At 37.3% G+C, this 25,604-nt stretch overlaps 1 protein-coding gene across 30 annotated transcripts in view; it reads right to left on the bottom strand.

The window, feature by feature from the left end:
• The window catches only part of DST (dystonin), a 311,288-nt gene that overhangs the window by 172,037 nt on the left and 113,647 nt on the right, over window positions 1-25,604 (bottom strand). For 29 of the 30 annotated variants that reach the window (XM_064650251.1, XM_064650255.1, XM_064650253.1 and 26 more), the window contains 3 exons: window positions 23,671-23,748; window positions 21,201-21,293; window positions 2,274-2,440 (listed from right to left, as the gene is read on the bottom strand). In XM_064650251.1, coding sequence (XP_064506321.1) covers window positions 2,274-2,440; window positions 21,201-21,293; window positions 23,671-23,748 — 338 coding nt within the window. Of the gene's footprint in view, window positions 1-2,273; window positions 2,441-10,612; window positions 11,055-21,200; window positions 21,294-23,670; window positions 23,749-25,604 lie in introns of those variants that run through there. The other variant, XM_064650267.1, reaches the window with a different exon arrangement.

Raw genomic sequence — 25,604 nt, 5'->3', positions numbered from 1 at the left:
TCTCTGGAGTAAAACACTGTAGTTAAAAATATCAGATGATTGTTTGGGAAGATCATTCCTATCTTGTGAGCAATAGCTGGAAATTATTATCTCTGTTTTATTGGTACAAAACAGCAAAGGAAAGAAACATAGAAACTCACTAAAATCAGTGGAAGAATCTCACTGATTTAATCAGCACATGGAATCCAAGAACCTGTAACCTCTCACAGCAAAAACACGTTAGATAAGCACGGTAAACATTCCCTGGAAGGACACGGGATCCTTATGTGGAGAAGTTATGCTTACAGGAAGAAGATAAGCTAAATGGAAACTGGCACAGAAGCACATAAAATGGGGACTCTGCTCCTCAACCAATGAATCATTTGCTTTGTGCAACACACTTATGTCAAAGGTGCTCGTCCTTCCCCACTGAAACACTGTGAATGAAACTCATGGAGCAACACCAGAAACACTGTTCCAGCAAAGCAACTCAGACATTAACATTCATACAGCTGGAGGACAGAATTCAAGTTTTTCATTATTTATTAACTGATCTGTACCACAACTACTAGTTGCTGAGCTGCAAAGGCTACACTGCTCTATGTAAGATGTACATAAAGGCTACATTGCTATATGTAAGATATGAAGAAGCTCTGGAAAATATTTTCCATTATTCCATCTCATTAAACTCTTCATTTTTTTCTCTCCAATCTCTTTGTATATTTCATATTGTTTATTTTTACAAATACTTGTCTGTGCTATGTTCATTCTTTTGGCTGCTCTGTCCTGAAGTAAAACAGTCTAGTCTTTTGCCAGTTATTTCCTTTTGTCTTGCCAATGTTACTAAAAGAGACTTTCTTGCTGGCATGCACCTCCTCCCCGACTGGCTACCCAGAACAGAAGCATAGTCAGAAAAAGACCTCATTGATTCAGATGCAGCTTAATTTTACCACAAAGTTATGCACTGCCACAGCTAACTTCTCTGGGACTTTGAGCACTATACGTGATGCTTACAGCCTTTACACACAGCCTGTGACGAAAAGGTTGCACCTGCTTGACTCGTCTCCCATTTTATTTCAGTGTCCTAATCCCTACAAGGACAACATGTGTGTTATGTCTGCCTAGACTTCTTTCTGTGGTTGGCCAAGTAGTCTCATAAGAGGAAATCCAAGAACAGAATAGTCTGCTGCAGGCTCTGTTCCCTATAGCTGCATGAAACCACACCAAATTTGGCTTTACTAGGGACACTCTTTCACCTTATACCAAGGAAATTGTGTACTCTTAGACTTCCTTATGATATGCTCCAGGGCATACAGTACAAACTACATATGCTATGATAAAACCCAGAAAGCTTTGTGTAGTGAAGGACAAATCAGTACACACTAATTAGGCCAGCAGCCAGAGCACTCTTCCATGTGGTCCTCTAAGACACAAACCTTCTTATTCAGTTAAGGAACCAAAAAATACACAATAAGACAGAGATGCTGCCAACCAAGAGGGAACACTGAGCACAGCAATGACTAAATCTTGTTCCTCTGACAAGCTAGATACCAAAGCCAGCTTGTCAAGAGAGACCTGTTCTCACTTCAAACCCAGAATTAGAAAGCCTCTCCTGTCAGCAGACATCTTCAGCTATATTTCAAGTTAACATACTGTATCCTTTAGCCCGTAGTCACAGCCAGCAGTGGCTCTAACAATGCCTGCTTCACTTTATAAGAGTGTAGTATACAAGCATACAGTAGCACAAATCCCTTCTCAGACTGAGAACATTCAAGCCAGCCATGAGAATACTCTGCCATTTTATAGGAGATGCATCTCAGAGTAGATCTGGGCTTTAAGCATAAACACTGAAGAAGCTCTATATTCCACGGACATGGTCAAGTCATACAAGGAAGAATCCAGGGATCTCAGACATATCCCAGGTCATGCAGTAGTTGACGGTTTTTCCCAGCAGCACAATTGTGGATTTTGGTGATCAGTTCTGCCTCTACCCTACCCTTAAATATCATTATGACAAAAAGGGACTGTGGAGAAGACTGAACTCTGGGAACATTCTTCTTAGCTGCTTGGAGATGCCCCATGAGAGATGAGTAGGATTCATGGAGATACTCGTCTGAGGAAGGAGGGGCATGCAAAGGATAACGAGGCATCCTTTGGCAGTAAAGAGCAGGAAATCGCCCAGGAAGAGTCAGTGTCATCTCCACAGCTGTTACAGGCATAAACCATAGAGCCCCCTCTATGTACACTAAAATGCTGCACTTAATAGTTTCTGAGAGAACAAATGGAGTACTTGCCTGTATTTATGAATGATGGCATTAAATAATCTTCCATCACGCCAGCAGGTAGTGAAATTTTCACAACGTATTCCAGCATAACCCTCCGTTGTTTGCTGCGACCACAAGAGCAGTCTCTCTTTAGCAGACATGTCCTCTGACTCTCCAGTAACATGGATATCAGATATCTAAAATAAAGTTAATATAAACATTACAGTTACATCTAACCCATAATAATATTTAAAATATTGCAGGAAATCACTCTGAATTGCTGAAGAATTTATTGTCTGTTATCTTCATATATGAATATGATGATTATTCATGTACTATATTAACACTTTCATATTTTATGCTCATGTACTCTTAATGTCTTCAATATGAAATACAAAATTCATAGCTTCACAATTTTCTTCAGTTAGCCAGTTCTCAGTCTCCTAATTTCTGGGGACAATATAGCATAATGCAAAATTCTTAACTATGTCTATTTTATGAAGATAATATATCTATTTTTATGTATAATATCTATTATACATAAATGCTATATAATTATTTATAAAATGTAATGTGTTTTATATGTATATAGTCCCACCTATACAATAGCCATATTTACATTATTCATACACTTCATTTAGCTACAAAGTTCCTCTCTTAAAAAAGGTTAATTTATAGTATATGCTGTTCTAAAATTCCATAACAAAACAGTCATTTAGAGTGAAAGCTGATAATAAAAGCTTTAGGACAAAATTTTCTGGGAAGCATTTTACAAATTACTGAAAGACTGACAGATTATCAATAAAAATTTTATCTGATAAAGAAAGCTTGTTTTCATATTATTTAGGTATTATTAACATTTCTTACTCTGAACATGACCACTAGGTAAGCTCACTGTTGAAATTTTGGATGGCTAAAACATTAATTGACCTCATTATACGAGGATCAACAGGTTGTACTATTTAAGGGTTATCAACTTCATGTCAGGGAAAGCAAGGAAATATTGGGAATTTTACATTCAAATACTAATTTATAGTACATTAAATTGTAGTACATTAAATTTTCCCCTAATGAAGTTCAGTCAGTTTGCTTAGAAAACTACCACTGTATAAATATGTTGTCCTTCTTCTAAGTGACCACCTTTTACCACTTATCCAAACAAGAAGAGATAATACAGAGTTATCATGAAGAATGCTAGGAACCCAGGTACTATAAGGCACTGTATAAGCACCAAAGTACTGTAGCTTAGCCATTACAAAAAGCAGGCAGAGGAGCTTAAGCAGAGGCAAGAAGGCTTGAGACAACACCATGGTTTGTGGGTGGACACCAAGGACCTCTGTGAGCCCACCTGGAAGAGGCTGCCCTGCCACAAGTATACACCCAGCACTGCAGGGAGAGACAGGTCTGCTCTGGCTCTGGAGCCAGCCTGAGGCCAGGGCTCAAGGGAGGTTTGCCCATAGACAACTCTGGATGCTCAAGTTAGCTGCAGAAGAGCCTTAGCTTGAGCTGTGCCAATTCCAGCAATCCTGTTCTAGTGTAAACAGTTATGTTCATGAGGTCAGATGGAACGGTCATAACAATGTCTTCTGGCCTCAAAGTCTCTGCACACAAATACATCTTCTGTTTGGGCTCTGACAGGGGGAATTCCAACAGGCTAGGCTGGAAATTACAGGGTTTTCTCACATTAGAGCCACACAAAACACAATGCCAAGAAGAAAGAGATGTAGCTTGCCTACTGATGTTGCCATGTCACTGCCTAAGATGAGGTGGTGGGAAGCAGTAGGAAGGAGGTGACTAAAGGAAGAGCCTTGAAGATCTCAGGGCAATGGAGCTTCCATAGTGCTCACTACAATTGCTGGTTTACCACCTTTCACACTTTTAGGCAATGATGAGCATTTACAGCTAAACAGTAAATTGCAAGTAAATTTAATGTAGGAAAAAATTAATTTACATTATTTTCTATTCAAGTATCCACAAATCACAAGTTGTGAATGCAGTTCTTCAGATACGTAGGTAAGGGAAAAATACAGGCACCAATGCTAGAAAGCAAAACAGTTTTAACTGTTCAACTAGCACATAAATAACCTCAGAAGATTTGAGAGCATTTTTTTGCATCCTATTGTCTCCAGTTTCAACACTGCACGTTTTCAAGAAAGAAGAAAGGAAAAAATCACCTTTTCTTGTTCAAAACAAAGAAGAGAACACATGCAGTTGTGATTGTTTGTAAGTTTCTAGATATCAAAATCCTGCAAAGAGTACTACATGAAATTGCAAAAAATACAGATGGGATGAGTTGTGTATGTGAAGATGACAGATAATCCAATGTGGCAGAAGACCAACTTAAAATCACTCTGAAAATTTTACTGTAAAAATGCAGGGAACTTATCTGTAGTGTAAGACCTTTTTTCTGTGGGTTAGTTTTATTGTTTGGTATTTCAAAGCAAGAAAGCAAACCAAGTGTTGTTTCAGTAGCTTTAGTTTCTATTCATCACAGAACAACCAGACCACAATATAAACCAAGTCAACCATTTACCGCTTATCCGGACAACGCTTCTGAAAGAGATGATGTCATCTGGAAGTGCCAGATGTCTAGCAAAAAAAAAAAAAAAAAAAAAAAAAATCCCCAAACCCTATATTTTTTCCCTGTCATTTTCAGAGTCTTCTGTGTATAATCCTTAATTATCAGATTTTTTAATATACTGTAGCATGAGCAAGCTAACAACATAATTTGCTAATGGCCATTCCTTACTGCTAAGTTCAAACGCTCAGTCTCCTTCACGGTTAATTGACCAGGGATGGCTATGTACATTTCAGACTGCACAGACTGCTAACACAGCATGTTTGAGTGCACATTAGATTCCTCTGGAAACAAGTAATTTCAAACATCAAGGCAACTTCTGAAGGTCGTACTTGTATCTGTTGTTACATACACAAACACAAAGCGAACATTTCTTACTCTGAACATGACCACTAGGCAAGCTCACTGTTGAAATTTCGGATGGCTAAAACTTTATTTTAGCTCCTTAAACAAAGATCAACACGTTTTTGATCCAAAATCTTTCAAGCACCATTCGCTACCCTGTTTAGCCATTTGAAGAAAAAGGAATAAACTAGATTGAGTTTAAAAACTGAAACTGCTTTTCACTCATGGAGGTAGCCCATTTCACTACAGGTTAAGGAACACTAACATCAGCCTGAGACCTGAAACAGCCTGAGCACTTATGTTCTCTAAATAAAGTATTTCAGATTCCAAGGCTAACATTCGAGACTTTCAAAACACGAAATTAATATTTTTTAAAAGTATAAAACTACACTGAGGGAAATGGTGAGTCAAAGGGCTATATTTTATTACACTTACAAATATAAGCTCTACTTTGCAAGATGCCCTAATAACTTGAAACTACTTAACAAGTAAAATTCTACCACCACAAAATAAGCTGTCAGAGAGAGGGAGAGAGTGTGCACATCCTTCCTTTGATAGCCCCATAAGGATAGTATAGATACTCATTCACAACTGTGCATTACCATCAATATTTCTAATATCATTTTCCATAGCAGAAAAACAGAAGGACTATTAAATTATGAATACTAGAACAGAAAATAAGTTAATGGGCAATCAAATCTTCTACTAGTCAAATTTTGTCCTTCCAAACAAAGTTTGCATGAACCTTTCATATCTCACAAGCCTATCATTTACTCGCTGTAAACTGTTACTAGCGGACATTTGTTCATTAAACATGGAGCAAATTACTGAGTTTGCATGAGTTTTAACAATTGTTTGCTAGAGATCCAGTTCTCCAAATTATCTCAAAGCTTGTGAATTAAAAGTTATGCAAGAGAAAGCGACAGAGGTAATTCTCTGCACATCCCTTCTATTTCAGGATCAAAGTCTTAATTGGCACTAAATACGCTCTTGCTTGTCACTGGGAGAACTCATTCACTTCTGCTACATCACATGTTTTTTCTCAGCCTGTCAGTTCTCTTTTCATCACACAGTATGAAAAATCCATACATCAAAAAGCCTCAAGCTCTTTCCTTCCATTGATTTCAGTGCTATAGTTTTGAGCCCAAAGAGCAAGGTGGAGAAGACTTTCCAAAAGAAATCAGCATTGGTGCTGGATTTCTGTGATTCATCTTTACACTGCAAACAGAAGACGACCAAAACTCATATAGATAGTAAGATGTCTTTCCTCTGATTTCATCTTATCCCATATGTTTTGAAACAAGTCTAAACTTGACTTAATGTACTTCACTGCGCAAAAATATATAATGGGATAGAGATGTATGATGTATACATGTACTCAGATGTCACCTAGCCTAAACCAGAAAATTGCAAATACAGAGTCCAGCTTTGAGCAAAACTCTTCAAAAAATACCAGATGAGTTGAAGCAGATAGGAAGAGAAAATAAGAATGACAAAGATCTAAAAATATGTGACCTGTTAGGAACACTGAAAAATTATGTTTATTTAGTCTAAAGTAGGGAAAACCAAGGGGAGATGTGATACAGTCTTCAAATATGAAAAATGCTGTTGCAGAAAATAAAGAAAATAAATCAACTCTTCTAGGAATAGGGAAAAAAGTAATGATAATAAGCATGAGAAGCTTCTGCTAAAACCACTTTTCAATAGAAAAGACAGATAAGCAATAGAAAAATCACTCAGAGAATATGTGAAACCACCAATAAGGCAGACACAGAAGAACAAGTGTCAGTCAAGAATGGTTTTCATTAAGTTATCTTGCCTTTGGGTACAGAGATCACCTAGATGAGCTGTCCAGAGTCTTTCCAGCCCTAGTTTTTTAGTTCTATCAATGATTACAGATCTCCTTCATTCACGAGCATTTAAGGCGGATTACACCTGTTTCTTTTGAGTATTACAAGGAAGTAAACAATATTGTGCCAATAAAGCAAAACTCCTGACTGTTGCACCTTTGCCCTGCAAACCACATTCCAGAAGATCAACTGGCATTTCTCTCTCATTTGACTGTTCTACATGAATAAATAAGACATGATCATATGATGGTGGACATAGTCGGAAGGTATCTTGTTATCTTACAACTATTTGCAATGACAACTGCAACAATAAACAGAGGGCTACTTAGCCAGAAGTATTCCACTGAATATGCTGATCAGAAATAATCTAAGTTTTTTAACTTAAAAGCAAGTATATTGCCTTTAACATGACTCTAATACATGTGCTTGGTTTTTTTTCTTCTTGCAGATTATTATTAGTCTTGTAGATGAAGTAAGAAAAACACTGCATCAAACCCTATGTAGATGCATGGCAACGAAACAGCTGAGGAACTTGCTGCCAAGACAACAGTTGAATACTGGAAGTAGATGAATGATTCTGTTTACATATTAGATTTTTTTTCTAAAAAAATAATTTGCATCCATAAATCAGAAATGAAACTTCCACAAATTATCTTGGAAAAACAATTATACTGATAGACAGTATGATACACTAAGTCAAATTCAACAGAAGCTGACAACCACCAAAAACTGGTGGTAACGCGAGCTGGTACCTATCTTTTGCTGATACTGAATGAAAGCCATGGCTTGTTTCAACACATGAGATAGCAAATATCACAACAGCAGTATCCTCTGTAGAGAAGTTGAAACTACAGCCTTGATTTTCTCTACCTGCATTGTGCTAAAACAGCACTGAGAAGGGGAGTTGCTGCAGCAAGCCTGTTTCACTCTTCATTCACAACTTCTTGACCTTAACTGCCATCTGCTCTACTACAGGCCTGAGTTAGAACAGTACCAGAGCACATCTTCCTTGAGGAATTCACCATCCTGTATTAGGAACAAGGGCTGTAAAAATTAGGCCTCAGCAGAGAGTAAGAAACTTTTCTCAAATCTATTAGTGAGCAGTCAGAAGCAATGCTTCAGAACACCCCTCTAAACTGTTTTGCAAACAGGAAAACAGAGATAATGCAGTAGCATATATTTGAACATAAAATCATATTTTTTTACATGAATATGAAACCATGCCACAGAAAGAAACTCAAAGAATATGTTTCAGTACAGGGGACTATGCTGTTTCAGAGAGTAAAACATCATATCTCTGTGGCAGTGCAAATCATCCGGCTGGACCAATGAGTTTCCTGTGGCCTCTGTTTGAAAAGCCAACATGCTTTCCATTATCTCAGGCACTGTGTAAGCTAAGACTAGATTACAGGCATAGATAAGTTGACAAGGTGAGGGAAGGCTACTGATCTCTGTAATTATGGCAAAGAAAATAGTAAAAATTGAGATTGGTAACTGCAAACCTTGTGTATCAGCTCAGGCTGGTTGGTAACAGGAAGTTAGTGGATTTGCATAAATAACAGCTTTACTCAGTATATAAAAGACAGAAATGTAAGACATTAAAATGCTTGGTTAGTTCTCAAAAGCAGTCAGAAAGAAAGTGATCATGACTTTGTAAAGTAATTAAAGTCTGTAATCTAGTTTTTCCTGTATTTGTTTACAGGTCAAACCTCGGTGCTATTAAAATTACACTGAGAATCTTGGGTTGAAAAAGGAACTGAACTGAAAGTCAGACATTTCAGTAACTGAGGCATTTAGCCTTATGTGTCAGTAGTTTTCATATTCGTATCATTATGCAGTGTTTTCTCAACATCAGTGTTGATGTAGGTGCTCAACAGAAATCTTTTTTTCCCTCCCCTTCCTCGGTGCTAACAAGAGTTATACACTTGGTTGCAGTAATAACTGCAGCAGTATTAGAAACTGTATTACTCTCATTACACAGGAAAACACAGCCATGTTTGGCTGAACAGAGAAGGCCTCATACTCTCTTACTCAGCAATGACGTTTTGTTCAAATCAAAGAACATTCCTAAGCCCCTCCTGAATTCCAGCTAAGATTAGGAGGGCAAAGATCTCCATGTGTATTAGGAGGCTATTTGTACTAGTGTGTACTGTGTGTTGTAATTGGGTGTGTTATCTATGTTTAAAAACTAAGCTCAGACAAAGTATTGTTTGATTTCTGTTACAAAAGGAAATTATAGAAGCAACAGAAGTTTAGTTAGATCTTTGCCAGAAATAATACCTTTGGCATATGCCCCTTCCCTCTGTTCACTCAAGTCAAAGCTCAGGTGTCTCTTTTGAGAAAGAGGATTCGGTTTAGGACCAGATCCTGCTATCGGCATTTGACCCACACATACAGATTTCAGTTGCTCTGATATATGGATGGAATTGGTAAGCATGGATACCAAAAATCTGCTTTCCTTCAGGTATTCTGCAACTAAGATCATGTTTTGGTTTCTTTTATTGTAAAATTAAAATAATCCTACCCTTAGAGGAATATGGAATTTCAATAATTAATATTAATAGGTCATCTAGACAGTTTGGGAGGAAAGATCTTTTAAAAGAAGTTTAGAGAATTATTAACATGATTGATGTTCACTTATTCTATTTGAGGCTGTCTATGTAGTTCTATCATTCTTCCATTTCTACTGGTCAGAACTAAAAAGAATTAGAAATATGCCTTTCCTTGATACAAGACCACCAAGAGTTGGTAAGAAAATTTACTGCAGATACTGAATAAGAACTCTCTAAAATGCACTCCACCTTCTAGCAACATTTTAACATGAAAATCTTTTTCCTAAATTAAGAAACAGATAAAACTATAGACAGAAAAACAGAACAAGAATATATCAATGCTCTTAAAGTACAGTTATTAATTAGCCTTTGAAAAAGGTCAAGTGATATGTTCTGTCCTACAACTAGCTGTAGTATCATAGCATGGGTAAAAGGTTTATACACAGCAAAGTGAAGATATTTTTGTAATAGAAAAAATATTGTTCAAAATCTTATTCTGAGCTAACTTTCAAAGATAATGTACTGTGCCAAAATATTTACCTTGCTCCTGTTTGGCGGAGTGCTAAATAATGCCTTTTCTTTTGTCAATTGGGAAGGCACAGCATCAGGATAAAATCTCTTTTGTTCAAGTAGTGTATCAGTATTGCTTTCGGAAAGAAAGTGATGCAACTTTGCAGACTTACTGCTTTCTGAAATATCTTCAGTGATCCTGCAAGAAGTTATGTTTAACTCAGCTTCTTCATGTTGTCTGCCTAAAGTGTGGATAGCAGAATCCAAGGTAGTTGCTTTTCCATAACAAAGACCACTAGATTTCTTCAGGAATACTAATTCTGTCCTGTTGCCATCCTCTGAGTATTTCCTTTTCCCTATACAGTGTTTCTCTGAATTCCTCTTGTCTTGTTTCTTTAACCATGACTCTGTTTCATCATACTTGGTGAGCCTCTGATTATCACCACGAAAGCTCTCTCCACAAAGAGAATCACTCTTTGCTTCACCTAGTAAAACTTTTGCTTTAACAATATCAACTGAAAGGTCTGTACTCACAGGCAGAGCATTACCAGCCACTGTCACTCTCCCGGGGAAGGAATCAGCCAATCCCGCACCCTTCGGGTGAATCTCAATGTTTGCTGAAATCTCCACTTCATACTGTCGTTTTTCTTCATTTTCTTTAACGTACACTGAACTTGATCCCTCCTCTGTTGATTTCTTTCTCCTTTTTCTTCTGAAATATTTTCTTCCAGGAGAATGTTTATCTGGACTTAAGGGAGCTTTGGCAGGATCTAAACACTGTTCTTCCTTTTCAGCCCTCACACATCCACAGACATTCCCCATTTGGCTTTCTGTAACTCACAGCCGCACAGTCTCATTCATTCCAGTATATATATATATACACACTTAAATCCTCCTCAGAAAGTTAAGAACTGCTGTTGACACTGTAATTTCTTCCAGACTTCACATCCATCCGCCTCCGTACGTAGCCATTTTGCTTATGAGAAATGCACACGCAATAAACTCTGTGGCACGGTGCCCAGGCAGGGCCTGTGTCTGATTAGACACTGTGGCTTATTTCTGGCCACCAATCCTCTTAAATAAACATCACTGCTTCAGCGTTGGGCTGTAATGCTGATTGCTTTTCACAGAGATGACATAGCATTTATGAGCAATAGAAATTTCTCACATGCCTTTTAACTTGTCGTTTCACTTAGCAACTTAAGCAAGATAAAGTAGAAAAATATGTAGCAACCTTTGAAACTATTAGCTACATTCCAAATCCAAAAGCAAGCAGCACAGTAAATAGCAGGGATTTAGGTAGCAGATTTGTTTTGAACTTCATATGTTTTTATTGCATATCCAACGATTCACAAATGGGAAGATTAAACTGAAGGATCAGAAATTGCTCTGACAGCTTGCTGGAGGTCAAATTTTTATTTGTATGTGGAGTTTTCATAGCAGCTGATGTGATTTTTCACTGATTTGTCAGCTATAAATAACCTGCTGCTTCACTGCTATCATACAAGCACAACAGCTTGCTCAGGGCAGTGATGCTGTGTACCAGGGCTGAAACTTCGAAACAGAGTTAAACCTTCTGGCAGATAAAGGAGAAACAAATCATAAAAGCTCATTTATCTAGAAAACTGACCTTAAGATTACTGTTTATAAAAATGGAGCTTTATCCTTCTCCCATGCTCCTGTAAGGCATTTCTATGTAGCTCTGAATGTAACAGCCAAGAAGCACCTATGCCTAAAACTAGGTAGAAATACACACTTTGAAAATGCAAGCGAGTCTAATCTCCAGCATACTTTGTTTGGAAAAAATCTTTTTAAGCTTCTGCTTTTTGTTATGGATATGTGAAATCTACTAAAACCAGCACACATCAACAAGGGCAGATGTGTATGATTTCTCATGCTGAGAAAGAACTGCCAAGTGACTTGCCAGGCATTATCAGGTGTTACCATTGAGTTTCCCAGGCTTATTTGGAAAGGAATTGCAATAACGAAACCCAGAGATTTTATCCCCAGGGGCCAGTTCCACTGAAGTTTTACTAACACATTTTACTAACAGGATCTAGAATGAATAATACAGCAAAGAACCAGGATGTGTCTCCAAAGAATTTCCAAGAATACAGTTGCTCACTGTTGCCTACTCTCAGGGCACTGAGGTAAAATTTGACAGTAATGCTTAGAAAATTTTGTACTGTAACACTACAGAATACCGTGACAGATGGGCAGTTATGTACAAGCACAATGCTAACGTTTCTTTTCAAAGTAAACATTATGCTATGACTCTTTCATTACCTCAATTTGTATTTGTAGCATGCTCAATATACAGATGCACTTACGATATTTACTCCCTTTACCAAAAATGAAAAAGCTGTATTCTAGTTAGCTTAGAAAAATTATTTTGGAAAAGTGACTTTCAGCTAAGGCCAGAGGACTCATTGATTTGAAGCACACTTCCACATGAGCCTGAGTCGGGTCCTGATGTGGCCACCCTTAATTAACAGAAAAATACATTGAAAAAAAAAAAATCTTTGTGAACTACATCACTGTGTTTGTACAAACAAATGGCTTTTACACATAAATGTATACTTCTGTTGCTTCTCTCTCATCGGTAAATATTCAGGACTTTGCAGTGCAACAGGCCAAGGCTAATTTCATTTCACACAAATATAGTTTCTGTTTTAACAACAAGATGTCTAATAACAATAAGATATGGTTAAAGAGATCATAGCATAATAATATTAAAATATATTAAAAAAATACTATCTTGGTAAAGCAAAAATTATGCAAAATGTTAAAGACAAGTGTCCAGCATTTGAGTGACTGACTGCAAGTCCTCATGCTGTCTTACTGAAAATGTATCTAAACAACCTACCACAAGTACATTGCCAGTGTTCGCCCTCCACAAACTTCACAGGGGTTAAGAACTTGCTTAAAAATACTTCAAAATTTAAATTTCCAAAGTAAGTATATATTTAAATTAATACACATGAGCACCGAGACTTCTATATTAGACTATTTAACTGAGCTTTAATGAAGTGTGATGTAATATGTATTTCCTTTAAACTGTTTACATCTGCTTAACAGCCAGCATTATACCACCTTCTTTCAAAGAGAAAATGTTCCTAAAGCACTCTCTGTTATGTCCAAAGTCCTGTAGATTCAGTGGCACACTGACTGTTGTAAAAAATTTCAAATCAAATCTAATTCAAGATAGGTCAGAAGAAACATATATTTATATTTTTATTTTACAGCTGACTATCGCATTTTGTAATGCAATCAGTAATTTAGAAAGTCCCTGATCTTGCATATCCTCTTTCATTAACACCTTAAATTTTGAACACTTTTCCTTAAGAGTAGGTAATTCAATTTTTCAAAAAATCGGGTGATTCTGAAGTAGAATTTTAAAAAAACTGAGACAGCAAAAATAAAAGAATCAGTTCTGAAACACTAGTTATAAGACCAGTGCTCCCAACGATCCTGCCTTACTTCTGCATTACAGGTCATAGCCAGTATAACTACAGTAGTCTTAGAATTTAACCATTTCTAAATATTAGCTAGGAATAAATCCATTCCAAGTATACCTCTACAGATGATTAGTAGTATTTGTGCCTTTTGATCTTCCTAGAAATAGGTAAGAAATATATATTTTTGAGACTTAATAATCATTTTAACAATACTTACCAGCTGTTCCAGAGAAGGCTATCATCTCTCTATTAACAATTCTTTCTGTTAATGGAATGGGGCTATTCCTTTTAAAGGAATGGGGCTATTCCTTTTTTTTCCCCATTAACCAAATAGTACCTTTATAGTCACTTTAACTTTTTAAGTAACTTGAACCAAAGTGCTCTTGAACAGATCAAGGACAACAGAACTGATAAATTACATTTTTATCAGTTGTGAGTTTTTTTATATAAAAACCCTAAGCAAAATAAATTTCCATGTTAAGGGAAGATGATGATAAATGAAAGTGTGAGTAACTAAAGACAAAATGACCACTTTCAGCTAACAGAAATTCTATAAAGCAATATATCCAAAGAAAAGAGACAGAGGTAACATGATTACACTGCAGACTCAGAAGAGGGAAATTGAAATTTCTTCTAAAACCTGTCTGCTAGAGCATAGACAGATGATATTTTAAAGCATCAAAAGACACTACCACTGAAGCCTATGAGAACCATCACAACATAGCAAAGACCACACCAAAGGCTTTGTCTTAGACACCTGACTAGAATTGAATAAAAGCTCAGCACTAGTTTAAGCCAAAGATCCAGATGATCAAAGCTGTTACAAATACTACCACGGATTGTTCTGTTTCTTTCTTTTTTTTTCTTTTTTTTTAAACAAAATCCCCAAAGATACAAACTTATACCCACCAATGCTGCAAAGTTTTACGGGGAGATTAGCAAAAAACTTTTTCTGGCACAAAACCCCCTAAGAAGTATAACATGAATAAAGGATTAGACCAATACTTGTCTGCAATTTGACCTTAGAGACTGCTTAATCACAAACAAGAGGTTAAGATTAAGACATGGCAAACAAAAGATTAACACTGAGACATGAAATAGCTCACGCTGATTTGTATGGGTTTGCATTTAACCATGGATATTTGTAACTTGTCAAGCACATCTGTGACTGGGAGATGCATTATGTTCTTAACATAGGACAGGTGCATTACCCATTATAGTGGCAACGTTGTTGAATATCTGTATTTGTTAGTCTGAAAAATGATGAGACTATTCATCCTTTGTACACTGCTAATTTATACTTTACCACTGGTCTCAAATAGTTAGCAATTATTGCAAAGGAGAAGTTATACCACTTTGTCAATCAAATCATGCCAGGTATCTTTTACCAAAAGCTTCCTAGGAACACATTTCAGGTAGCTTTGTATCTAAGATCCCTTTACCCTCTTTTTTTGTGTGTTTATGCAACACAGCAAAAGCAATGGAGCATTTAGCATAAATGGGGCATATCATTTCATGGTACTAAAGTAGCATACCAGATAACCAGCAAGCATTTTGTTGCACAGCCCTAAGGCCACATGCAGAATGACAGAGAGATAAACATAAGCCAAAGAGAAAGTGAAAATTAAAGTACACAAGATAGAGAACAAGGGAAAAAATAAAGGCTTGCCAGCATGAACAATTATAATTGGAGCTGTTTGAGCTGTACTGGCAACCACTCCTCAAACTCTGAAAGAGCTCTTCAGCTTTCAGCCGAACCATCAACAGGAGAGGTTTTATATCCAGTGAGATGGCTTACAAAAAGAGGAATTTGATCCTTGGCAGTTTTATGGCATTAAGGACTCTTAATGCTTCTCACCCTTGCCGTGTTTCAGATAAGCCTCAGAAATTCCAAGAACTCGTTTTCTTACTTGAGGGTTAGCACGTTTGGGTATTTTTAATAAATTGCTGAAGAATTCCAGAAGAGACAACTAAGAGTTCAGTTGAGAAATAAAATACCATGAGAGTATACTCTAACCAAATGTTGAATGGAGGGGAATGCTTCCGCAATGGCTAATGATGGGTAATTGCAGCTCCCAGGTGGAATACGCTTTATCCTACAACGACTTATAGTCATAGACTGGACAACTGGCCACATAGCTCCACCTTTAAATCTTTGAGAAGATCAAATCTTGAACTGTTCTAGTTATTTTAAAGCAAAGGCAGACTAAACTTCAATCCTTGGTCTGCAGGCACACAGCTCAGGCAGGGCAAAATTTAGAGTCAGCTGCCACCAGCCATCTATGGCCAGCAGAAATAGTTGCCAGGAGAACAGTGAGTGAAGGCCAGACCCAGATCTCTCAACTATACATGGCCACCTCAGAAAGAAAGCAGCATGTCCATTGAATGGTGACACCTAACATGGGATTTAACAGCAGAGCTGCTGAAGCAGAGGAAGGTGTACAGGTCCCAGAACATCACATTATTCCTCCGTCATCTGCACATCATTTACTGGAATGGGCCACCACAGCTGAGCTGCCTCCTCCTCTGGCCACTCTGCATGAAGGCCACAACCTTCATGACCAATGCAAGAGTGCTGCAAAACTACTACCTGCATCGCAGGCTCTGAAAACCTATCTGCAGAAAGGGGTATCAGCAACTTGAGAAAGGGCTGGGTAGTTGTTCTTTATCTCAGCCAAGTCATCTGCAAGCAAATCTACCCTTCTCACCTTGTTGCCCAACATTGGTAAAAGTTTAACTGCTGATGCTGGACCAAATGAATAGACTGTTTGGGGGCAGACTGATCAAGAATAAATTTTTCTCAAAGGTTTATGGAGAGTCAGCAGAAAAAAAAAAAAAGGATTCTCTGGCTGGCAAGAGAAGTGTGAAGAGGTTACATGTGCCCCAAGGAGGCCGTGGGGAAAGAAAGCACTCATCTGGCTGGAGGGGGCTGGATGGTACTGTAACATCTGGACAAAAATGTCACTGAGCAGAGCCTTGAAAAGCACCATCCTGCAAAGAGGTCTGACACCAAGGAGCTAGAGAGAGTGGGGAAAAACGTGTTTCACAGCAGTTTCTGAGCTGGAAAATGATGATGAAACTGAAATAGAAAAAGTCTATTAAGTCATGACTTCAAAGCTTCCGAATTTTTTTTAAGGCCTTACTTTACAAAGGACTAATTTTAGGTGGCTAGAAGTTAAAAGTTTCACATTGGTTTGGCATGCTTTTTTCAACCAAGTGAAAATTATTCTAAATATTTAACATTTGTTAAACAATGCTTGCAGTGGTTTTGAAAAGAAATTATCACCAATTTTTACCAAAATTAAATCTTACTAAAATTGTGGTTACATATTGAGGACAAATGCTGCTTCAATCTATAGTTGGTCATCTCCAATGTCATCAGTGAAAATATACTGGGTGTTGAAGGAGTCCATTAGAGTATTAATTTGGATATTTATACTTACAGCTTATGATTATACAAAATACTGTAATCTGATTTAGCATGTTCTACAGGTGCCAGGAAAATAACTTACAACACTTACTACATTATGAAACTGATTTTAAACTAACCCACATATTATTACAAGCATATTAAATGCATACTTTGAAAGCTTGCCTAAATCCTAGCAGCATACATGTCTTGGGTTTTTTCAATATCCACAGGACAAATTATTTTATAACACACTCAACTCAATAAACCACCATCTTTTCCGTATCTTTTACATAATTACTTGGGACACAGAAGAATGTACAATTTATGGACTTGTGTAACTGCAGAAGTCAGTAGTGTAACTCAGAACAACATTTGTATTTATCTAATTATGGGTACCAAGTCACAAAGCTATAACTATCTTTAGACATAATTCAGATGCAAGAGAAACATAATCCTCAAATGTGTATTATCTTTTATTTTTGTTCATCATGTCTTTCCCCTAAATCATTCCTAAATTCATTCCAGTAATCGGAGGAATTTTCTATTTTGAGGAAATATTATCCTCCAGATAAGGACCATGACTCAGAGAATCAATAAGCCACAAACAACAGCCAAAAAACCCCTCTGGCATCTTGACTACTTCCCAGACTGCAGTGTTATTAGAATACACATAAATGATGTGCAACAGAGCCAGTAACATCACACAGCAAACAGTTTCTTACGCTCACTAAGAAATTAATTACCTTTGCAAATGCTAAAAAAAAATGTAAGGAGTAATTCAGGTTAAGACATCCCAGCACAGGTGTCTACATATTCATGTTTACATGCTAGCTAGGTTTTGAAGAGACCATTTTATCCACTAGGGGCAGGATTTAGTTTCCTCAACATGGGCTTCTGAAACTCTTTGAGATATCCTCCTATATCCCAGTTGGCTTCCAGCTACAGGTCTAGAAGAGCATGGCTCTCTCACAGGTCTGGTGTCTCATCAGAGAACCCCTCATGCATATCCTGGATAGTCTAGCACACCTCAGATATCATTCAAATGTCTTTAGGAAACTAAATCAAAAGTCCTGGGGATCTTGTTAGTACAATCAACCAATTGAACAGCAGTGTTTCACACCCTGAATCAGAGACATAAGGAGAAAGCCAATTAACCATCTAGAACATTTGTAACACTTAAAACTACCTAAGATATCTACATGGGGATAGCATACACAGCACAAGACCTAAGGAAACCTGCTTCCCACTGCATATGGTACAGGATATGATGTGTCACATCAGAACACACTAAGCACCTATGCTGGACAATGAATAGCTCCGTAAGTGCTCTAGGCATCTACTTCAAGTGATCTGAAGTGCTCCACCAACCTCACCCACCGTATTGCCTAGCCCTCCAGGCATCAAATCCACTGCTAAACATGTTTACCACAATTTAAGAAGTAGTTTATCCTGCCTGCTTTGTCTCTTCCCAGATGAGAGTGGGTTTCCCATAAGACCTATGTCATGTTTCTCATACTTGCATGGCTGTCTCATAAATCTCCAACGACAGAGACATTTATGTTTAGTCAAACAGAAGGAACCTCTAGTAGCTAGTTAGTTGACTCACTCTCTAGGCTATACTAAACGTATAGACTAAATCTCAGATTATTCAAGGTTCAGATTATCAGATTATAGGGACAATTTAGACACTTAATGCATAAGAACGTAGCTCCCCATAAGCACCTGGACTTAGGTGTCTTAATGTCAAACTGAATCTGATCACAACTTTCCCGATAACTAGAGGATTAATCCATGCACACTACATTAACAATACACAGTTATTATCATGAAGCTTTTATGTCTTTGTGAAGACTCTGCTGTTAGACTTTTCTGTTCAGATTTTTCCCTCATTTGAAATCTAAGTGAAGATAAAAAAAATACGTGAGGTGTTAAGTATGCACATTCTTCTGAACTTCACATTCTGAACCTGAATTCGTCATGTACAGGTGTCAGTGACTGACACCAAATTACCATATTCTTCAGAAGAAGTGGTATAGCAGTAAATGTCATGCAGGCACTGCAGCCATTAACAGCAAAAAGACAGAAAATATTTTTTGTTAAAATTCTGTTCTTCAGTTATTTCATATTTACTAATGAAGTCTGATATTTAGTCAAGAACCACTACTCATTCTTAAAATTATTTTTTCACAATTTTTTAAAGACATTATTTTGTTAAAAAACTCATCACCAAGAGGAAAAACCCCTTCCTGGTGTACATCAAACACAGCAGAGGAAAGGCAATCATCCCACTGCACTCAGAACTGGTGCAGCCTCACCTTGTGAACTGTGTGCAGGTCTGGGCCCCAGAGTTTACAAAGGATTTGAATGTCTTTGAATGTGTCCAGAGGAGAACAACAGAGCTGGTGAAAGGGCTGGAAGGTATGTCCTAAAAGGAATGGCTGAGGACTTTGAGTGCCTAGTTTGGAGTAAGGGAGGCTGAGGAGTAACCTCATTGCTTTACAGTTTCCTGAGGAGTGGAGAGGGATGTGCTGAGCCCTTCTCCCTGTTATCTAGTGACAGGAGGCTTGGCAATGATCCAAAACTGTGCCAGGGGAGGTTTAGACTGGACATCAGGAAGCATTTCTTTACTGAGAGGGTGGTCAGACACTAGAACAGGTTTCCTAGAGAGGTGGTTGGTGCCCCAAGCCTGTCAGTATTTAAGAGGCATTTGGAGAGTACCCTTAGCAACACGCTTTAACTTTTAATCGGCCCTAAATTGGTCAGGCATTGTATGTCCCTTCCAACTGAAATAGTCTATTCTGATAGATCTGTAAGATCTGAATTGCACTTGCAGACATTTAATTGGCAATTATTGTAGTCAAGATATAGTGAAGTAAGTGTGTTTCAGGTACAATCTAAATGTTTTAATGTATTTCATATGGAGTTGGATACCTTACAGGAGAAAATCCTTGTTACACCAGCTCACCTAAACTAGTTCTTTTATATAAATGTTTTTCCTTTTCATTAATTTTTACAACTGTAACTAAGTAGTAGCTCTAACTTTCACTACTTTTTATAAGCACCCAAAATTGTGCCAGATGTCCTGTGCTTCAGCTAGTGAGAGAAACACAATTTCAATTCTGCAAAAACCTATTAATCGGGTTCAGAAAGATAAAATATATATCAAGTAAAGGCTTAAATTCCACTAACAGCTTCTATTAGGAAGTTGCTAATAATCTTTATTTCTTAAAATACAGCAACATTCAATCACTGCCTAATTCTGTATGTCATACTTAAATATATTTAAACCCAGTCTTTTTTCTCTCCATATAACTATGTGGAAGCAAAGACTGACACAATTAGGGGAGCACTCAGTCTTTGCTACTGGCTAAGCTGTGCACCCTGTGCACCCTGTTTAAACCAGGGCCCCACTGTCCCTATTCATGTTTCTGCTCCTCGTTAGGATCTGCAGAAAGGCACATTAGATCCTAACATCCTTTCTGGGTTTTAATTTTTAAGAAATTTTTTTCAGTCATAAATCCAGTGTGGAACATTCTTAAGTGAACCATGCTTTTTCTGTGTGATTGTGTACATTTCTGATCTTTTAAAATGCCAACAGTGCAGGGAGTTTATCGCTAACAATGCTGCAGTCACTAAATGGGAACTATCTGTCATCTGAATTACATCATCCACAGCCATGGCCATTATGAAAGCCTCATTTTGAGGAGCAATTTAACACCACACACTGTAAGGCTGCATTATACTGTACACAATCCCGCCAGTGTACAACAACCAGAGTGCCACCTAGTGTGACCTGCACTACCATCACTGGGGCTAGAAACAAATGCTGATGTGTTACGAATTGCTCTAAGAGGCTGAAAGCACTGCTTGCTAAAATACTCATATCAGCAGAGAAATTCAGATCCTGAAGAAAAACAAGTATTTAAAACTTCTTAATATATTTTAATACACATCAAAAGAAGTCTATGGAATAAAACAAGACCCGTTTGTCCAAAAGCTGGAAGGAATACATCAACTATCATCTTTAATGATGTTCAAAACTGAAGCTATTTTTCTCTCACTCCACAAACAGGCAATTAGCAAATATCTTGAGGTTCAGTTTACATTATAAAATAAGATATATCATCAAAACCTTCAAATATACATTAAAGAAGAGACATAATCTATGGAGTCCTGTCTAAGCGGATGCGTTCATCGTAACTGTATGCAAGTATATGACCAAAAACATACTGTCAAGCAAAACTAGGCTTACCTGAAAGTGCAAAATTATGGTCCATATCAACCCCAAAGTCAATTTGGGATTCCCATCTGTTATATCATCATTTCTGATGTTAACCAGTTTCACCTGCCATCATAGAAAGAAAATACAGACAAAATTGAAATAAATATGCCACAAACACATACTGCGTTACATAGGTATGATTGTAAAGGATGCACTACTCACTTCCTGAGCCTAGTCTGTTGGGTTTTTTTAATTCTCAAAAGCAGAAAGGAATTGCATTCTGGCTCTAAGCAGCCTACTAGGAATTGCCCTCTCCCACTCACATCAAGCTGAGAAGATCTTCAGCTGTCACTAGGCCAGCAGATCTGCTCCCCATGCCAAATACTCTTTTCCTCCGTTCTTGTCAAAAGGAGAAGGTATGACAAAGCAGGGAAAGATAACAAGAATATAATGATCTGTAGCTGGTGTATTAGTCCCAGGGCAGTGCTAAGCCCTGGGAAGTTACCACTGTCTTCCTTCCACCCCACACTGTCCTGTGCCAGAGTAAGAATTTAGCAGCAGGAGAACTGGCTTACTAAAACACAATGCACTGGCTTAATAAAACTAAGAATTTAGTATCACATTTAAATAACCAATGGCTTAATGACAACTATTATTATCACTTATGATGCTGTACTCAATCACAGTGCTATAAACAAGAAATGGTTAACAGGATGAAAACAAAAGCTGCTATTATTGCCACTCCCAAACCTCGCACTTAGAGTGAGTTCAATAATTCCATTTTCTTTGTCATATTTTAATAATTAATTTAATTTCCCTATTTGTATTATGTATCCATATAGCCTAGCAGTTAAAGATGACTCAGCTAAAAGGCATTTTATGCCGACATTAGTAAAGTTACATGCACATGCTTTTTTGAACATATACCCTGTTATCAATTGAATGAGCAAAGGCATGTCCTCCTCTTGATTTGCCACAAAATCTTAACTATTTGGAAGGAAAAAAAGTGCCAAACCACCCTATCTGCAAGAAAGACAGTGTATTCCACAGTCTGTTCTGGTCTAATTCTCAAGTCAGGTTTCAAAATTATCAATATGTAGGATTTCTCTGCCCTGCAATCACAATAAAGCATCGGTTTTGGAGGTTATACAGCCAACCTGAGCAAGTTATCTCCTAAATATGGTTTAGAAACACCTACCAGAGGGCTGAAACTTTAATCAACTGCAAGTCCTACTGACAATTTACCAAGAAGACCAAAGCCCTACAAGCATTTTGTACTCTAGAATACAGTCATCTTCACAAAACCATAAGGCTAAAGAAAACACAAAAATCCTCAGATCACAATCAACACCTGTGTGACGGAGTCTTGTGGTTCCCATCAACACACACGTTCATAAACATGGGGGTGATCTGATCCTATAGCTCCTGCACTTTAATATACATGGTCTGCCGTGCATAAATAAGGCATGGTGCAGCACAAGTGCTGAGGTCTTGCTGCATAAAAATATCGGTGTGACCATCATTTCAAGTAACCACTCATTTACTTTGTAGTGTTATTTGTTGGCTCACTTAGGTTAACAGGAAAAGTTTGCTTTGAACTCAGCAAAGGGAGATTGAGTTCTCAGTACACACATACTCAGTGACCCAAAAGACAAGTTTGCAATTTCACTCAAAATACAAAAGGACATTTAGTTTTATAACCAAACTAAGTATCTATCTATGGTTTGCTAACCATAGATAAATTCAAACCTTTGAAGTAGCAAATAATTATTTTTTTATATCAACCAATCAAAAAGCAGATTCTCAGTGTCACTTCATTGGAATGGGATGGGATGGATAGGGAGGAACAGTTTTTCCTTCCATATTTTGGATATTTTTTTAAATTGCTGTTTTGTGAAGGGAGAAAGCAAGAATGCTGTAAGTATTTAAAAGAATCTAAAAGCAGTAGCAGAAAACCACTTAGCAGTGTGGATTTCAAGTGTCTGGCTTAAAGGAGATACAGGTGAAATTAAGACTGAATCTTCCACAGTCCAGGTAACTCTGCTGCCTTTCTACAGGACCAGTTTTGCTTTCATCAGGATCAAGGTTTGAGATTTTCCCAAAACAAATAAAATCAAAATAAGGAATTCCCATACAACATTCTAATTTCCTTGAATCTGCATTTTGCACTATAAATTAGACTTTGAACCAGCAAACCAGCTAGTGTCTGGGCAGCATGAAAGACAGTTAAATTTACTATAAGCAACTCCTTAGGATCTCACACATAATTTTCTCCTCTTTAATACTACATATCACACAGAGTGTGTTGTTATTGCTCAGAGAAGGGTGGTGCAAAGTTACCTTTGCCACATCTTGCTTATCCATCTATGACATAAAGCCAAGCCTACACAAGCAGCTCTTACACAACATGCATAAAAGACGAAGTAGGACATATTTTTTATTTATTAGCTATAGGTGACAAAATTTTTATGATTTTTTTTTTCTTAAATTTTCATCATACCTGGCGTTTTTTCAAATAGTCCAGTGCAATTTGGACGTTCTGGAGTCTGTGAAAACGCATCCGACCTTTTTCTCGGGGCTAAAATTGGAAAACAATAGTTGTGAGATTTTCTCATCAGACAAAAGAACAGTCTGATTTAAAAGATACCGTGTAGAACATTTGAAGCACTGCAGTTTTAATGAAATCAATACCTTTGGTGGGAAAGTGTGCTTTGAATATTATTTTTTAACTATAGTTGAAGTTTTTTAGCAGAGTAGATAGCAAGAGAGATCAGTGGTTCCCAACTGCAACTTTGATCCATGCAGGCTGATAACCATTCCCTGTAAAGTACTATTAAGGCCAAGAGGGCTACTACCTACAGAAACTAAAGTGCAATTTATTATTATAAAATATTCACAGTGTGCTAAGCAAAGCAAAATGTAAGTAATGTCATGGACCTTTACATTGCTCTGATAAACTCTGTGATGGAAAAGCTTACCTCTGTATGCAACTTCATGACTTAATGGTATGACTGCATAATCACTATGATATCTATACATATTTATTTAAAGCACCTAATAAAGATAGTATCTTCCTCCAAACAGAATAATACAACATATACAGTCTTAGAGTGTAAGTTTAAACTCTTGACTTGAGTAGAATATTTTAAAGCGTGAAAAGAACTAACAAATCACTCTTCCCAAAGCAAAGTCAAAACCATCAAGAAAAAAACTGTAAAATAAGCACAAGCGGTGTGTTAATGGAAAAAATGGCAAAACTGCATGCAGTTAGTGTAAAATTACCAAGAAGAAGAACCACACAGAAAACGCATACTTAGCTGTCACAGATCAGCATGGGAAAGCAGTTAAACTAATATCAACATCATATCCAAATCCTTCTATTCTTCCTTATTTCAGATTTTTCACAAACGTTCACAGCAATAAACTGAAGCAGACTATAATTGCTAGAGAACAGCCATGAATATGAGTATTTCCTCAGATAATCACCGCGAAACACACAGATAAGCCCAGTCCTTCCTCAACTGCCTTTTTTTTCCCCCTGTGGAGTATGAGATGCTTGCCAAAAAGAAACAGGGAAAATGGAGCTGAATAAGAAGCAAAAACTGAAACACTGAATTTTAATTTCCATTATATAATCTTCTATTTAGCCCCTTGTTTTTCACACCAATATCTCAGGATCAAGCATTGCAGTCCTTGTTATCAAGTAGCTTCTACAGAGGGAACAAAGGACTGCAGACCTGGAACTTGGTTTTCCACAACAAAGAAGGTACAATAAATCCCCATCTATATAGTTAGGTATAGCATCTCAGAGGGGAAATATGTGTTTTTTTAAAAAAGTGCAGCCTTTTGAGTTATGTTACACTCCAGAAAAAAGCACACAAATTCCACTGAAATCACAACTGCAACACAACGCACGGGAGCCAGGGAGGCACTCAGGCCCTATGACAGCAAGTTGCTTTAGCAAATGCCAATGATGCAAGGTCTAAAAAGGCATGAAACAGCTCACTCGGACTAACAAGCACTTGGTGTTTTACACTTCTTAAGTAGATATTTCCCTTCTGGATGGACAAAATACGGTGAAACAATAATTCAGTATTTATTTCAAGAAAGATAAACTCTGCAAACTATCTGTATTCTTAGTAGCCACTACCCAAAGCTGTCGCTTAACTTCTCATCTATCTGCTTTGATAAAAATAACTATTACATGTGGTAAATTTTAACAAATAGATCTGTGCCTCTGAATTTTCTTATTTCAAGATATTATCCAACATTATGTCATGTATACCACAGGCACAGTAGACTGGTGCTTCTAATTGAGACAAATAGATATTTTGCTATTGACTTTACTAAGAAGAGCCTTCAAGTCTTTGTCTAAATTACTTGTGTATGGACAATACTATTTGCAAGTTTAAAAAAAAGTCTTAGTTTAACAGA

The sequence above is a fragment of the Pseudopipra pipra genome, chromosome 3 (genome assembly GCF_036250125.1).
Source record: "Pseudopipra pipra isolate bDixPip1 chromosome 3, bDixPip1.hap1, whole genome shotgun sequence".
NCBI lineage: Eukaryota > Metazoa > Chordata > Aves > Passeriformes > Pipridae > Pseudopipra > Pseudopipra pipra.
Note: the sequence above shows the minus strand (reverse complement) of the source record. Positions and strands in the feature narration are given on the sequence as shown.